Here is a 17,826-nt window from a genome sequence, read left to right as displayed (position 1 = left end):
GGGAAATAAATTAAGCTCAGCCAGGCTTGTGAAGATACTTTTATGTTTAATACATCTGAAAAAAAAAATGCATATACAAAGAACTTAGACATGGATAAAGCATCAGTTCAACACTAACGAGTCTACAAGAATTAGAGTTTGGGAAGTTTGAGAAGTATTAAGCTGGAGTATAGTTCAGGTAAGATCCTTATTAACACTGGAGTCAAGAGACCCTCATATGATATCTACTATACTGAACAACCCTCTGAGCATCCAGAGCTATTGATGCACAATGCACTTTAGGGTACTTCCTCAACTGGTCCCCAAGGTGCCAGATTGACCATCCTTCTCCTCCATGGTTTTTCCTGATGAGGCATGTCTCAGTCCCCTCCCCCTCCCCCTCTGTGCATGGTTAACGCCAAAGCGCCTGGAGTCCCGATCTGGTGGTTAGCTTCCAAGCATCACTGCAGCATGCAAAGGTCAGCAGATCTGCGGCTGAGCATCGGAAGCCTGTGCTTGCCAAAAGGGGGACTAGTTAAGTTAGCCTGCTGGATTGGTTCAAAGACGAAGTTCTCCTCTCTTCATTAATGCCTAACAATGTCACGTTTGGAAAAAACCAGCCACAAAAAGTGAGCAATTGGCAAAGTTGGGCTTTTAAAAACACACGCGCGCACACACACACAAAAAAAGCTTTTGGCGGAATTCACGAGCAAAGGGCTCCTTTACACATTATGTCTTAAAGGGCAAGATCGGGATTTCTGACCTGCTCAGAGGAAATAAAGGGAAACAGATCCAAGGCAACTGTAGAGGAGATGCAGATTAGAAGGGTGTGATACACCCCCCTCTTCAAAAAGAGCACCGGTTGGGGGTGCTTACGCTTTCAGAAAACGATCCGAGGACTGAAACCTGCTCGCCCCCCCAAAAAACTGCAAGCTGGCCACAGAATCCAAGCTGTGCCAGCCTAGCTGGATGGGATAAGAGCCTAATGGCCACAGCCTAGAATTAGTCAGAGAGAGAGAGGGAAAAAAATCACCACAAGCATGCCTGAATTTTAAAAACAAAAGTTTAAACAGTAAACAAAAAGACTAGTACGGATCAGTGTTTGTTGAAATACATTATTTCATTAAAAAAAAATTAGTTGACCCGAAGGGCGCTGGAGAGGGGGGCACTAACATTTCCATCTCACACAGGGAGGGCATGGGACCGGGGTGCACATGGCATTCGTCATTATTGCAAAAAAAAAAAAAAAAAACCAATTGGAAAATCTGACTCTTTAATTTGATTTCAACATTGCTTTTTTTAGTATGACATCAACACCAGCTTTGCAGGAAGGGCCGTGAAGGGATGTTCATAGCAGCACACACCTGCGGCTCTTCTTCGGCTCCGGGGGCTCCAGGGCAGCCAATATCGCCTCGTCAAATACATTCTTTAGGCCTTTCTGAAAAGGGGCAAAGAGAGAGGGGCTGTCTCATTTTCTGGGTTATTAAATGCAAACCATGTAAAAACCCACAAAGGCAAAACGGAGGAGAGAGGAACAGGATGCTGCAGTGAAGCAATATTCCCTTTTCTGAGTGTTCGGGAGGTTCCGTAGCCTGGATGGTGTTCGCTGGGGTTTACTGGCTGCTTTAAAAGCAAACGGACCGGACTGTTTAAAGCCATCGAGGCTTTCAACCAGGCCTGTGTATTTCGAGAGATAAGGAGGAGCACAGGTGCTGAAGCAGTCCGCTCGCCAACGGAAAGAGTGTTAAGACTGAAATAACATTTTACAAGCTCATGGCAAGGCAGAATTGCCTGGAGTCAGAAATGAGAGAAGAAATGACTCCAGGTCAGAGGACAAGTGACACCCGGGTTGGATCGGCAAGCAAGCAAGAAGGGAGGACCCGCTGGCATCATTTGGTCAAGCTCCTGCCATGGACCCACACGTTCCTTGAAGCAGCACAGTAGAATTTCAAGCAGTGAATGGAACCAGAGGTCAATCATGGAAAAGGCATAGGTAGGCACTATATAATGCATAAATGTGGAAGTGAAGCAACATGAACGCAGACAGGAATAATGCTTCATCAGGCATTTATACAAACAACTAATTTTAATTTTGAAATTTAAGATAACTACAGTTATTCTTTCCCCCCCCTCCCCTTCCTTCAGACAACCAAAGTCAAACTGTTATGACTTTTTTCTTAAAGAAAACTTTACATTTTACAGTCAGTTGCAAGCTCTGAGCGATTAAAATGAGGGCTACTATGCCATTGAAAACAGAAGGCTGACGTCTGTCAAGCAGTAGCAGATACACTGAATCCCCATTCCCGCCCCTGAAGACCAACAAATATTCCACTACAACACAAACAGCCAAAGCAACAGCAAGCCCCACTGCACAGAGGAAAACCAGAGATTCCTTTCACCATTTCAGCATCATTTGCACGTCACCGTTTCAGGTACAATCATCATGCAAATACAGTTAACAGAGTCACAAGAGGAGGGGAAATTGCACATTACTTTCCATTTGGCTATCAAAAAAACCTTACCAGTTTGATTTTTTTTTCCTCTCAAGTGTTACTTTTAATGACACCCTCAATCCCTCAACCAATACCCTAAACCAAAAAAAAGCTATAAAATACCCATCCATCCCAGAAGCAAAAGGTTTAAGCGAGTCCAGATCGTGGTTTCCACAGTCATAACAAGTTGTATAAACAGTTTCCAATCCAAAAAAAAAAAGCTAATACAGAGTTTGCTCTAAGACATCAAGTAAAGACACGGCTTCTTGCAGTCTGGATAGTTTTATTTTGTTTTGAAACCAGCTTTCTACAGCAGCGGGACAGAGGAAGCAGCAACAAGAAAGGAAAAAAAGAGGAAGCTGTTTAGAATATACAGCATTTCCGTTTGGGTTGAGTTTCCGGAGGCTCGAGAGCAGCTAGGATAGCCTCATCAAACACATTCTTCAGACCTCTCTATAAGACAGAGGGGAGGAGAAAAAAATAGTAGCCAGGTTAGAGGATTAGAGAGACACAAGCAGATACAAAGAGCATTCAGGATAAAGATGGTCAGTGAAGCAGATTTACTTTGTTAAAAAGCAGATCAAGAGGGGGGGAAAGGAAAACAGACGGAAGGCACAGCAAAGAAGTAGCGAGAAGGCCACTAGAATAAAAGGTTTTTTTCCCCTGTGTGCTAGTTCCATGAGCTTATGGAGTAGCAGGTACCTTCTTTTAGTAGATTAAAAAAAAGGTGCCCTTGGCTCAAAATGATACAAAATGCTCTTGTTTGTCCCCAACACCAATTATCGAGTGACCCATGCAGCAGCAGCTGTATCGTTTTCTTAACGTATTAATCTCAACCCCCAGCAAGGGGAAGGAAGTAAAGATCAATGAAAGTTAGCTTCGAAATATAAATAGATCCATTGTTGAAAAAGCAATTCGCTATATATATATAAAAAAAGAGAATGCATCTTTACAAATGAGGATAGATTCTCCTACATCGTGCCAGTAACCGCTATAGCCCATTATACTGATTATTACAGCAGCAATCAAGTACAGCCTTGCTAGCAGTCAGCAGGGCCAGTGTCAGCAGCAGGCACAGGCAAAGTTTGCTGATCGTCACATCTAGGATTTCGTGGCAATGTCACCACAGGCCAACAGAGTGCCGGTGCTTCAACTCTGAACTTCCCCTTTGTTCACCACTCTTCAATGCCACTTTGCTGCTCAAGAATGGCAAAGTGGGCTCCCTCTTCGCTTGTACTCCGCCTGACAATCCTTACAAAAGCTGTCTACATGCTATTGGAAGGACTGGGAAGGTGGTTCAATAATTCATCATTAAGCAAATTCTTGGCGTCTCAGCTGTGAGCTTTCCAATTAGAAGTACAGGGACTATACTAAATGATATACATATTTCCTCAATATTGTGATGAACTTCTTCAGATTTCTGCCACCGCTCTGTGGCTTCCAAGTTCAGGAAAGTGAGAATTACTTGCAATCTACTGCTAACATCAGCACATCCTTTATGAAATGGTGAGCACTGCCTATAGTCAGATATGACAATTATATGAAGTCAAGGAAGCTAAGACTAGGGGAAAAATAAAGGGCAGTTTCATGGAGCCACATGTACTAAGCATCCTTGTATACTTGCACACTTTAGACGAAAAACAGTCACGTCAGCAATCACAGCAAAGGTCTGTAGCAAAAGGAGGACATCCAGGAAAAGAAACAGTCATCTTTGACTACCTTAAACCAATCATGGTTGCCACAGAAAATGAAAGCACTGAATGGACTTGCCTCAATCTATTGCAGATGCCAGAACAGAGAATTACAGTGCAACCATAAGCAGCCTCACAGCCTGAAGGGTTTAAGATTGCACTGTCGGAAACAGAATTTGCAAATATGCATCATACATTAACCAGCTGCATCTGCAAAAGGAGACTCTTGCATTTTCTGGTTAACTGTTATCAATTTCACATGGAAGTTTTAAAACTGAGCCCTATGAAGTTCTCTTTTGTTTTCCATTCTTGGTTTTAGTTTTGTTTTAAAATGAAGTCTTCCAGATTAAGAGCGGGGCTCAGGTAGGAAGACCTGAGCAGTAGGGCAATACAGACTGGAAGATTACTCAAGAATAGGATAGGTGAAAAATTGCATTTCAATTGGCCTATCTACCTGAGAGATAACTACCTTGGATGACTTCAGCCCCACTGAAAGAGGTCTGAGAATTCACAGCCAGTCAAAGAAAGCAGCTGTTTTTTCTAGAAAAAACTAGCACTCAAAACTAGATTCAAGCTTTAAGTCTGAATATTTATATTTTAAAAGAGGTTTCTACTATAGGTGAATTCCTGTAGAAATTGGTTTACTAAAACATTTAGAGCCAAGCTAGAAGTGAATGAATGTCTATGGGCTGCCTAATGGGTAGTAAGGACCAGTTTATATATGGAGCAGAGGGGAAAGGGGAGTGCCCTTTGTTTAGGCCCAGAGACCAAAAGCTTTTATTTCCCTTTGCCTTACTTCACTGCACTGTTTGAAATATTTAATCTACCCCACTGCAACCAAAACACAGTAAGCTATGGCAAGGGGAAGGAGTCTGTGTTAATACCCAAGCAAACCTGTCTTCTCAAGAAGCAGAGTTAACGTTCAAAAAGCTCATCGAAATTTTAAGATTGCAGCTTGCTCAATGCAGCATGGCGTATTATGTCAGGCAGAAGAAAGTCATCAATAGGATCAAAGTCCAGTGGTCTCTTAAAGGCCATCATTTTCAGAATAAGAGCCCATTTATTTAGATGCTGTATGAACTCTGACTCTCAAAGTCCCCATGGACTTCTGTTTTGCTACAACAAACTTAAACAGCCACCATTAATATAGCCCATGATGCTTTCTTTGCAAGCGAAACTTAAAGGAGTCAAATGTGCAGTGGTGGTGTGGATTGAAATGTGATCTGGAGAAATTTTCCAGTCCTTACACTATATTTAGCTTTCTACAGCACTAATGCGCCTCCTGAAGCACAAGGGCGAGCAAGGAGGATTCCTCATCCAAAACATCATGCACAAAGTTTGACTTGGAATGTCAATATAGATCGGCCAAGATTTCAAGAAAGGGTTTGTCAGACGGGAAAAGCCGCACCCAAAAGCTTCTGCTCACCAAGTTATGATGCAATTGATGTAAAACCCCAATTCTGACACACACCACTAGCAAGAAGTATATCCCACTATTGCTAGTAGCATCAAAGTTCTATGGACTACCAGTAAACGTTACCAAGATGCCTACTAATTAGTTCTTCAGACTTACTCAAGAACTTCTATCTTTGCTCCTCCAGATGATGGCCAAAATAAAATAATGGCCTATAAATGGTACTGCGCATAATTCAATCACAAACCTCTAAATGTCTATTTCTAACTACATTCCAGAATTTAGACAACATAAGCCACCATCTGGGCTCCATACTATCACTAATATTTCAATCAGGTTTACACATTTACGTACTGGATACTTCCAACTACTGGGTCTGCTGTGTGCCCAGAAACAAATGAATTATACATTTTAAGTTGTGTTAGAAATAGTAATAATTCTGTCTCCTTCAATAAAGGCCTCACGAGTTATGTAAGATCTTGGCAGAGCCCTGCCGAAATGAAACAATGACATTGTTCTGCGCAGGGTACCACTCCCCCCCCCCAAACAAACTCACACACACACACACACACACTTGTTTCAAATAATAACTTCAATGCTGAGACATCCGTTAACGCAAACTTCAGAACCTCAAGACAGCCACTTCATTTCTACCCTAGCATTTTAATTTAGCATTTTGAAATTCAAGGCCTAACTTGTTTTACACAAACCTTGTTTGCCATGCTGGCTTGGTGATAAAACCTGTGCCTGGAACAAAATCTGTTAGGCCCGGTAAACATCTGTTAGGCCCAGATACCAAAGAGAGTTAACTTCCTATAGTTAATGAAGCTTCTTCCAAAAGGTTTCACGTTTTGTTAACAGGATGAACTCCAACAGAGAAAAACTCACCTTCCAGTTCAAGAGGCTGATTTTCCACTGCTGAGAAAAGAAGAGAAGGCAGTCCAAAGGACCACAGCGAGCAGGCTTACCTGTGTGAGTGCAGAGCATTCCACGTATTTGACGGCCTTCAAGTCCCGTGCCAGTTTTTCAGCAGTCTCAGGGGTGATAGGCTTCTGCTTGTTCTTGGCAAGTTTCTCAATTGTTGAAGGGTCATCTCGGAGGTCAATTTGGGTCCCAACGAGCAAAAACGGTGTCTTTGGACAATGGTGAGTGATTTCTGGTACCCACTAAAAAGAAAAATATTACTAGTCACTAGACACAAACTTAACGTGTTCAAGTACCACAGGATATTTTTACAAAGCTTTACAGATAGATGTCAGCATGGGTTTTTTCTTCTTTTTTGGAGGGGGATGGTATCTCACACTCACCTTCTCTTTCACATTTTCAAATGAAGATGGCGAGACCACGGAGAAACAGACCAGAAAAACATCTGTCTGTGGATAGCTGAGGGGCCGTAATCTGTCATAATCTTCCTGCCCTATTACAATTAAATACAGATACGTGTCAGTCACCAGTACTGAAGCATCTATGCAAAGTCAGGCAAAGAGCAAGCCTTTACGGGGCTGCAAAGTCTACACAAGCAATAAAACACGTCTGCGAACCACCAAACCAAAACCAAAAGTGGAGACCAAACCGTGGAAGAATTGCAGCCACCTGCTGGAACTAGCGAGATGAGAACATTACTTGTGTACTAATTTTACAGGTAGTGAGAGCTTTGCTTGGCCAATGTCAGAGACACAAAGGAGAAGCAGTCCCCCACTTACTCTGCAGATAAAGTAGTCACTGACTTTAAAAGAAAGGCTGCCACACAACTTGCCAGTCACTGTGACAAGTAACAATTGCTCCCTGCCGAGCAGCACACAGTAAATCACAGTCCCACCTGTCCTTCCAGTCTGGCTGCCACAGCAGGTTAGCCATGTGAGCTACCACAAGCTATTTCCAGGTGCCTGTCCTAGTTGTTAAAAGTACGAACCAGCAGCATGAATTTCTCCCATCCTTCATTTTCTGGCTAAGTAATACTACAAAAGCGGAACGAAAGCTGCACAAGTAGCCATTTCCCCTCTTGCTAAAAACCAGAGAAAAGAGTGCGGTGTGTGCAGCCAATGGGATGCTACTCTGCCTTAATACAGCAGTCTCAGATAGTTAAGAAACAGTTCTTGCACACATACTCCTAATACAATTAATGTGTTTGGATGTTGAAATCAATACTTTTCCTGTAGCACCGGTATCTTAAGCCTCTGCTCTTTCATTAACTTCTCAGTATTGGCCCATTAGTCTTCCGCCCCACACATGGAAATGCTTCCCATGCTCTTGTTTGGGTGCTGCAAGTATTAGCCACTTTCCCTAATATGTATCTTGCATCATCAACTGCCTTCACATGCTCACAAAAGGGAACGGGCTCATGGACCAACAGCAGAGAAGCTCACCCAAGGATGGCTGAAACTGGATAATACTACATGCACCAAAGTGATCAAACCCTGCATTATCATCCATCTAATGACAAGAGTTCGTTTTTTTAAACAATCAGGCTATCAGCATAAACTTTAAATAAGCATCCAGGAACACAACTCACTTAACTCCTCCAAGGCTAAATCAGCATCAAAATAAAAACCTACCTGCAGTATCAAACAGGCCTAAGGTATATGGCTCGCCACCAATCATCACCGTTACAGCATAGTTATCAAATACCTAGAAGGAAAAAAGAGGCAAGGAAAAACTTGAGGCACAAAGTCGCTTTTCAATAATGAACTACAAGTCGGATATGACTAGTGCAATAGTTTAACACAGGGGTAGTCAAACTGCAGCCCTCCAGATGTCCATGGACTACAATTCGCTACAAAGCGAATGCTGGCAGGGGCTTGTGGGAATTGTAGTCCATGGACATCTGGAGGGCCACAGTTTGACTACCCCTGGCTTAACAAAAGTAAGGACTTGGACTGATTTGCCCATCCGCCATGGCTGAACCCAGCAACATTAAACTCAAGGCATGTCAAATATGGGAATCTTATATGAAAAGCAAGACAGGTAAGTTTTATACTATTTATTTATGCTATTTGTACGTTCTAGATTTTAATGCTGGAAGCCACCCAGAGTCACAGCGCAGGGCGGCAAATCACCATCATCATCAAACCACATAAAAGGAAAATTGCAATCAAGGACTGCTCACCAATTAACCAGCATGCCCTGCAGTCAGAGGGATCTACCAATAAACTGCTGATGGAACTGGACTGCCTATTTCCTATTGTGGAACATCCTCTATTCAGGGCCAATTGCGGCTTTGGTTCAGGATTCAGCACCGCCACACCCCCTTCCCTTCAGGCCTGCTGCAAAGGGCTTGGATTGCTGGATCCAGCCCACTGCATACAACACTTAATAAACTCTTCTACAAATTAAACAGAATAGGCACGTTTTAACCTTTACTTACCGTTGGTACATATTCCGATGGAAATTTGTTTGTTGTGTAGGAAATTAGAAGACAAGTTTTACCAACAGCACCATCTCCAACAACTACACACTTAATTGTCTGCATAGCTGAAATCTGCTATTGTATCAGGTAGAAGATAAATCTATAAAAAAAAGAAGAGAAATTTGATGTTTTGATCTTACTACCAGAAAACACAGTAGTGCCAAAATTTCGGTAGATGCAGTCAGGAATTCTTCCCTAGCAGCTGCTTCAACTGCCAGGAGTTTAACTTCAACCCCAAAATAAAGATGGCAGAAAACATAATTCTTTCCTTCCCCATTTATCTGAAATGGAAGCTCACTGGAATGCGGAAATTTCTGGGTCACTAATATGTGTTATAGTTTGTTTGTTTTCTCCATTATCAGGCATGCAGCGAGATTTCTTCCAAGTATGAGGGATTTTCTTGATGGACGATGCATTCCAACATGAAAAACATGTATGAATAGCTAAATGCTTCTTTGTCCTAGGAACACTCAGCCACAGAAGAATTTCAATCAGTAATTCAATGATGCGCCTCCATTTTACACAATTCTGTACATGGAACAATGATATGGTACACAGATCTACACACAACAAAAATAAACTAATCAGGAATTCAAAGACTGTAGAACGCACTGAACTTCATATTCTTGCTGAGTTTTGGTCCTTCTACTAACATATCCTGCACAATACATGAGGCTGACTTTAACCACAAGCACTTTCCTTCCTGTTTTGCAAATAGTCACTCAGAGGTAGCAATTGTATCCCAGCTGAGTCGAAAACCTAAAGAATTAATTTATATGTTTATTAAGAGTTTCCAAACTTGAAACACCATTGCTGCAAGCACACTAAAGAACCAATCAATGAAAGGGACACTTTATGCCTGTGAGCCACAGTTAAACAATAGAATTATGGTCTAAGACTGTATAAATAAATACACATAATATCACCCAAAACAATATCACCCAAAACTGTCCAACATCTAATTTTACTAAACCGCCTTAAATCAGTTTCCAGTTATGAAACTGAAAACAAGATAGAACACACAGGCAAAAAAGGTTAATTTGGGTCTCAAACTGAAGCATGTTTGTAAGTTACATGTATGTATTTTCCTCCCAGTTTATAACACACTCAACCCATTCTGAAGCATTCCTGTAGATTAGAATATCTGGCTGCTTTCCTCTACTATAAGATGAAATCCTACTTTACCAGCATAGGTGTTCTCTACTTAATGAAACCACAACCCCTACTGATGCAAGTGTCTTCTCCTGAGTCACTGAACTTTGCCTTACTTACAATTCCTCTGCCAGACACACTGACAAGGAAGTACAGACCGAAAATACCGGAGAATAAGGTAAGGTTTCTCAAATGAACAGCCTCCTGGTACAAGGGGAGCCTTTTTGCAGTATCTGCTCTTAACCTTGGATAGGCCCATCTGGTTTTAACAGAATTTCTCAACAATCTATTATTGTACACCACCTTAAATCACCAAGAAACATGAGGCATGTTTCAATAAATAAAGCTGCCACCACCCCAATTTCCGTCGGGTTTGCCACAGTCAAGCACAGTTTGAGAAAGGAAACAATCTATTCTTCCAACCCTCATCATTAGAACAGCTAAAAGCAATGTGCCCTCTATTTCCCCCCTTACTGAGCAACGACGTCCACATCCTGAGGAACACATAGCTGCTATAATCTTAAAATGGGCAAGAACCTGTGTGGCTCAACTGCTGTTGAGTGGGTCTCCCTGTGTTAATGGATGGCCGCTGATGTGCACAGTATAGAGGGAACGCTGCCTATAAGATGTAGGTTTTCATGCTATTCATAGCGGATTGGTTCAAATAGTGATTGGACGCTGCTGATTGTAATAGTTTCCCACTGGGCAATTTAGTTATTTCCGTGAAAACAAAAGCCATACAACCAGCTTGCTAGAGCCATTCACATTTTCAAAAACTGATATTATTTTTTATATAATCCAGGAGGGTGGGAAAAAAAAAACCTTTGTTCATGCCACCCACATTTTTTGGTACTACATTATGCTTGGGAACTGTGAAATGAATGGATTTGCATTTGCCCCCTGCCTATACTTGCAAAAGCTCTAAGCAACACCATTTACTTGAAGACCAAACTTTCAGGTCTTTCCGGAAACAATGGCTGGTTGGGAGACAACTATATATTGAAAGTCAGGAGACTCGGCCAATGATCTCCTAGAACTGGGACGGGATGCCAAGGCCAATGACCGCTTGCCCACCATGGGCCCCAAGGGCTAAGCAATAATAGTAATATATACTAGGGGCCAAGCCCATTGCATTCAGGAATACAACGGGTGTTAGATTAGGGGGCTGGAGTGGAAGAACTGTGGATGGCCTCCCCTTCTTCCCAGAACCCAGAAAGGCTGCAGGCAGCTGTTAGGGAACTCACCGGCAGGGGCAGCTCTCACTCAGCAGCCTCAGAGGGAAGTGGAAGGAGGAGGGAGTGGTCAGGGGTGGGGGACGGAAGCCAATTGGCTGGCCGCTGGACAGACAGGCAAGCTGGTTGGAGGAGGAGACACTCAGGGGCGGGATAACCACCCTGAGTGGGTGTTAAGCACTGAGTAGCACTTAAGCCATGAGACACACTCCTCCTCCAAGGGCTTACCAGAAATTAAGTGGAACAGATATCACCTATTATGCCATATTTATAATACTTGGACTCAAATGGCCGTTTTTCCACAGGTGTAGTTTTCAAAAGACCATATGCACTGAAATACTAAAGCCGCTTATTTAAATTAAATGTAGAAACTTCATATTAAAACAATTTTCCTTCTTTTTCAAAGTAATCTTGCTTTTGTCCATGCATACTTGCTTCTCCTGGCCTATCCAAGCTAAAAGCCAGAAAGATAAACCACAGAAACATAACCAGGCTCCTCAGATTATATATCCCAAGCAACGGCGTGCAGCAGTAACAACCAAGCAGATAGACAGCACTTGGCTTCTTCAGTGTTTCTTCTAAACTGCCCTAGTGACATAGTTAACAGAACCGTGCACTGAGAACACTGGGGCCTAAAAACCATTTTTCACTAATCTCCCCAAAACTATCCAGAAACAGTCTTGCCCTATATTACTTATAAGGAATAGCCACTTGGGTTCTGTCCCATAAATGGATGCTGTAATCTGAAGAGCATCACACCCTCTTCAGCCATCTTGGAAACCACCGAAAGTCCTTCAACTGTCATTTGCACCTATTCTAATCAATCATAATGGCTCACATTTTCCCAATACCATCTATCTTCTACTCACTGTCAGGTACAACAAATATCCATGTTAACTTCCCCAGACACTTTAGGGAACTTGATTTATGATTCCCAGGGACTACACAGAGGATCATTAAGGCATCAGATCCTAGTCAAGCAAAACTACATGCAGTAAATCATTATAATAAGAAGATTGATCGTGGACATGTTTTATCCTGCAGCAACGGCATGTCACCACATGATGCTTATTTTTTAGCTCCCCTCCCATAACAGAACCCCACATTTACTGTATGCTATGCAGTAAGGAAGTTGTATGTAACTCCTTGTAAACCTAATGCCAGAGGTAGTCACAGGACAACCCACCAGCCTATTACAGCATACCATCTGACACAGGAATTAGATTACAAAAATAAAATTGTGTGAAAGTGGTTTGTACAGGGTTTTCATCGATGGATATTTACAAACTTACTAAACATCTTCCGTCAGAGGTTCTGTGAAGGTGTCATTCCACCAGTAAGTGTTTATGGCTATCTGCCCACCTAAATAGCACCAATGGAGTAAGATGTCTAGAGAACTGGTGACCAGGAACTCCAGGATGATGACTAGAGCTATCAAGTGGTGATAAACGAATCTGCTGTTCCTGTATTTGCCTTCACAATACAGCAGCTGTTAGAAAGAAGCTATCAAACCACTAAACAAAAACAAAAAAACCCTTCAGAATACTTGTGCAACAAGCTTAAAACACTAGTCTCAAGTCTACCCAGAAACCACACCCACAGATGTGGAAAGCAAAGGATTGGGATAAGATATACTGGGCATGGTCTAGGAGGGGGCTGAGACAGAGGTTTACCCAATATGTTAATGACAAGAACTGAGATCTGAACCAGGGACTTTCCAATTTTTAGCTCAGTCCCTTGTTCATGATCACAACCTGGAAGAGCCACTACTATTATTATAATGCAGTTTCATATGCAGATTCTAACCTTTTGAATCAAGATATTAGTTCTTTTAATTTGACAAGAGTTTTTCCAATCCATAAGCACTGGGTGTTAGCATTTTTGGTTTTAAGAGATATGTCATATGCCATCACCAGTCTTAGATCTGCCTTTACAACACAACATTAAGGTGTCACTTCACTAGAGTCCAATAGCACCTTTAAGACCAACAAAGATTTATTCAAGGTGTGAGCTTTTGAATGCATGCAGTCTTCCTCAGACTGAATGAAAAACCATCATAAATGTGGAGACACAGAGCAAGAGCAAAATGTGGCAAATTAGTAAACTGTGTCGTAATATCCAAATTAAGCCATATGATGCCATGTGATAATTCTTTGCTAAAACAGCTAATCAGTCCTTTTGAATTCAGTTACTCCAAGGAGCTCAAGGTGGCACACATTGCTCTTGCATCCCCACAAGAACCCTGTGAGGGAGGTTAGGCAGAGTATGTGGCTAGCCCCAAGTTGCTCAATGATCTCCTTTCCAGATTCAGGGATTTGAACCCAAATCCCCAGAGCAAGTATTACACCACACTGCTTTCTATATAAAGCATTCCCTTCTAGCTTCCAACTGTGGTTGATGAAGCCATCAGGAAGCAGAAAAGAACACCATGTTTTAATCCAGTTCAGCACAGAATCCTTTTCCTCCTCAACCAGTTTCCACTTCCAGGCATTTTCTCAGGGCAAATCTAGCAACCAAGAGACATTATTATATGCGTGTGTATACATACATATATACACATACATATATAATCCCACAAGGTGCTTCAGGATTTTAAAAATACAAATAAGCCCATGAATGCATCTCATTCCAAACACATTAAAGTTCATTACAACACGAAAATATTAGTTAGTATTGATTGATATTGCAAATGGAGAGCTGAAACAAAGAGGTTATTTTTTTCTTCCCCTCCTCTTCCCAACCTTCCTCATAGGATCAATCTTTACAACAACCCTGCTTAGCTGATAGGCAAGCATCCAGACCAAGGTCACCCAAAGTGAGTGGAATGGAGGAGCCAGAACGTTCAAAACTAGAATCTGAGAGAACCTCACTCTGCCATGAGATAGATTACACTCTTGGCTTGAAATACCTCAAAAGGCCACTGTGAGGAAGAAATGGAAGAGGAGGAGCATCTTATATGCCATGCTGAGCTCTAAAACACAAAGTAAATCCAGAGGAAGCCCCCTTTTATAGAGTGAGCTTAGAGGTCTGGCAATGCCAGTACTATCTAGTCTGACTGGCAGTGTGTCTCTGCAGGACTTTAAGAAGGCATGGCCTACTACCTGATCTGTTTAACTGGAAATACCAGGAACTGAACCTGGTACTTTCCATGGGCAAAGCAAGACATTGTACCACAGTGGCATGGGCCATTCCCCCAAGCCTCCTGAACCCAACTCCAGAGTAACTGCCATCTACACCCCCTCCTAACCAAAACTACGATGGATGGGCCATCAAAATCACAGCTGCATTTGGAGCCTCCAATTCCACCCCCTTCAACTAAAAACCGGATCAGAAAGCCAGCCCTCCCCTTCTCATAGAACCATAGAGTTGGAAATGGACCTCCAGGGCCATCTAGTCCAACCCCCTGCACAATGCAGGGAACTCCCAACTACCTGCCCACCCACACTGACCCTAATTCCATGCCCAGATGATGCCCACCCCCCAAACAAAACCCCAGTCTGGCCTGGAGGAAACCCGCCACCCCACCCCAAAGCGGCGATCAGCCTTTCCCCGGGCAGGCAAGCCAGGCCCAAGCCCAGACACAAACGTAAAATAAAATAAAAATGATAATTAAAAAAATAATAATAATAAACCAACCCGCTTACAACCTGCCTAAGTTCACAGCCTCGAAGGGAGCCTTCTTTCCAAGGGCAGGACTCGGGTGGGAGGAAGAACCCCCCCTCCACCACCCAGGGCCCCAACTGCCGGCCCGAGCAGGCGATACCGCCCTTCGCCCGACTCGGGACGGCAGCCTCGTGAGCAACCCGGGGTGGGAGTGGAGGAGGAGGAGGAAAGGAGAGGGGGGGGGAAGCGAAGGGCGTCCAAGGAACAGCCACCGACCCCTCGCCCCGCTCTCCCCCGGCCTGGAAACCCGAGACCGAGACCCCCACCCCGGTTAAAAGAGGGACCGGGGAGGGGGGGGGGCAGAAAGGAGCCGTAGGGCCGGCCCTGCTGCTCGCGGACGGGAAGGGAGGCCCGACCCACCGCCGCCCTCCGAGGGACCCGAGCGCTCCCCGTTTCCTCTTCCCCTCCCCCCACCCGCCCCGCGCCGCCCCGCGCCGCCCCGCGCCGCCCCGCGCCGCCCCGCGCCGCCCGGTTCTTCCTCCTCCGCCTCCCCCCGAGCGCTTCCGGTCGCCCCTCCCCCCCTCCGCTGCCGTTGCTCTGAGGGGAGGGAGACGATGGCGCCCCTCCCCCGCTTCCCAACCGACGTTTAACGTACCGAGGGTCTTTCTCTCTCTCACACCCCCCCCACCCGGCCCTCCGGTCGTATCCCGCCCGAGCTCCCCTCACCGGACTCGGCGGGCCGCTCTTTCTTCCGCCCCCCCGCTCGCTCTCTCGCTCCGCTCCGCTCTCCCTTCGCCGGGCGTTGGCAGCTCACTGCGGGGTCTCCTCGCCTGCGCAGCAAGGGCGGGCGCGGTGACGTCACCGCGCTCCCTGCAAAGGCGGGGCGTGGAAGGAAGTGGGAGGGGAAAGGGGCGGGGCGGGTTTCTTTTTTTCTTCTTCTTCGGCAGGGGGAGGGAGAGGCGACGGGCGGAAGAGCCGGGCGCGTCGGCGCCTGCGCCGTGCGGGCTGTTGGAGAGAGCGCCACGCCGCCCGCCGCGATTGAGGGGGAGGGTCGGGAGAGGGGCGACTTTTTGCGGGGCTTGAGACCGGCGTTTAAAAAGCGCGCTGGGACAGAAGAAAAAAATATGTATTCTTTGTTTATTTGTTGGCATTTATAGCCTGCCCTTCCTGGTTGGCTCAGGGCGGGGAGCAGTAAAGCAGGAGTCTGGGCGGTTGCCACCCTCCAGGTGGGGGCCTGGAGGTCTCCCGGAGTGGCAGGTGGATCCTGCATTACTGAGAACGCCTCCCCTGGAGGAATTGGTTGCTTTGGAGCCGGGGTGGGCGAACTGCGGCCCTCCAGATGTCCATGGACTACAATTCCCATGAGCCCCTGCCAGCAAATGCTGGCAGGGGCTCGTGGGAATTGTAGTCCATGGAGGAGGGCTGCAGTTTGCCCATCCCTGCTTGGGAGGATTGACTTTGTGGCCTGGGTCCTGGCTGGGGACCCTCCCCTTTCTAAACCCCACCTCCCCCCGGCTGCAGCCACGCATCTTCAAGAATCCAGGGATCTAGAGGGAGCCACCCTCAGAGAAGCCCAGGTCACTCCAGCATCTCTCCGCTGTGACCTAACCATATCAGAGGCATTCCTGAGCTCTGACTCACCAAAGTTTCTGCTGGAAGGAGTTTAGTTCGCCTTCCAGGTGCCGGGGGGGGGGGGGGGGGTTGTCTACGTTGTTGCACTGTTGTGGTTACCCACATTAAATTATTGTGGGGCTTGAAAAGGCTCACTGAGTTTTATTTCAGCACCAGGAATCGGGGGCGCCCCAGGCTGGGGAGGGAAAGCTGTCTCCGGTCTTGGAGAAACCATCACACCCCCGTGCTTCACCTCCCTGCTCCTTCCCCCAGCCAGTTCAAGGGAAGGATGGAGCCGGCTGTTGGCAGATCTGACAAAGCAACAGGGCTGCCTGGCACCCTAAGCCAGATGTTCATGGACTACAATTCCCATGAGCCCCTGCCAGCGTTTCCTCCTCTCCTAGTTGAAAACACACAGTAAAATATCATAGTTGGTTGAAGCCACTGGGATTTGCAGTTTAGGATCTGGTTTGCTATATCGGGGGTCCCCAACACAGTGCCCGTGGGCGCCATAGCCCTTAGGTTAACACCTTTCCTGGTGCAGGCCTAATCCTTTTAGAAATTAGGTGGGGCTTTGCGATGCTTTTGCCCAGTGAGGTTTTAGACTGGCCACTTGAGACACGACTGAATGTACAGATTTTTTTTTTTTACGTTGTTTTGGCAGTTACCATTACGGTAACACAAGGATCTCCACCGGGCGACTGATGGTAAACCATAACAACCGGTTGGTCTCTGGCTCTGCCTCCAGCAGCCATTTTGTAGCTGCACCCATCACGCTGTGTTCCGAATTTCAAAGGTGCCCACAGGTTCAAAGCAGTCAGGGACACACAAAGCAGTCAGGGACAAACCCTAGACGTTCAATCGAAAAGCAGGGAAGTGGTGGTATCTTGCTTCTAGTGCACTTCCATGTTCATGCATGCACAGAAACACTAAGGGTCCAGGTGGCCGACAGCCTGCCATTTATAGTCTGGACTATGAATTGTGTAGGACAATTACTTCTTCTTTCCCTGGTATATTTTTAACCAAGAGAAGAAACACCACAGGCAGTTAGAGAAAAGAGATGGCTGCAGCAGAAAGCAAAACCCGGCACAGAAGTAGAGCAGGGCCCTGCAGCAATGTGGGGAGGAGGCCGTGATTTGGGGTACAAGGACTGGGAGGGAAGGAAGACACACGTCTCCCTGCCAAGCCGGAGGGCATGAAATCCGCATCGGGGTGCAAAACAACCCGCGGACTGCCCCATGCCCAA

At 45.3% G+C, this 17,826-nt stretch overlaps 1 protein-coding gene across 2 annotated transcripts; it reads right to left on the bottom strand.

Moving 5' to 3' along the window:
* Window positions 1-26: 26 nt before the first annotated feature.
* CDC42 (cell division cycle 42) lies at window positions 27-15,859 on the bottom strand. Of its 2 annotated transcripts, none has more exons than XM_077311057.1 (6): window positions 15,696-15,859; window positions 8,941-9,082; window positions 8,132-8,204; window positions 6,884-6,993; window positions 6,545-6,742; window positions 27-1,417 (listed from the first exon to the last, which is right to left on the bottom strand). In XM_077311057.1, exons 2-6 carry the CDS (start codon window positions 9,043-9,045, stop codon window positions 1,328-1,330), a joined length of 576 nt encoding a protein of 191 aa, XP_077167172.1. In that variant the 5' UTR covers window positions 9,046-9,082; window positions 15,696-15,859; the 3' UTR covers window positions 27-1,327. The 2 variants fall into 2 exon arrangements, with proteins under 2 accessions (XP_077167172.1, XP_077167173.1); XM_077311058.1 differs by having other exon boundaries at window positions 1,396-2,924.
* Between the last annotated feature and the right edge of the window lie 1,967 nt (window positions 15,860-17,826).

The sequence above is a fragment of the Paroedura picta genome, chromosome 15 (genome assembly GCF_049243985.1).
Source record: "Paroedura picta isolate Pp20150507F chromosome 15, Ppicta_v3.0, whole genome shotgun sequence".
In the NCBI taxonomy this organism is placed as follows: Eukaryota; Metazoa; Chordata; class Lepidosauria; order Squamata; family Gekkonidae; genus Paroedura; species Paroedura picta.
This window is presented reverse-complemented; position numbering and strand designations above follow the sequence as displayed.

Bases quoted from the DNA above. Each gene is read 5' to 3' on its own strand.
- CDC42 (XM_077311057.1), bottom strand. From the start codon at position 9,045: ATGCAGACAATTAAGTGTGTAGTTGTTGGAGATGGTGCTGTTGGTAAA. The intron at 6,994-8,131 runs GTAGGTTTTTAT...TAATTGTAATAG, and splicing joins AGGCCTGTTTGATACTGCAG to GGCAGGAAGATTATGACAGA. The intron at 1,418-6,544 runs GTAAGCCTGCTC...GCCCCTTTTCAG, and splicing joins AATGCTCTGCACTCACACAG to AAAGGCCTAAAGAATGTATT.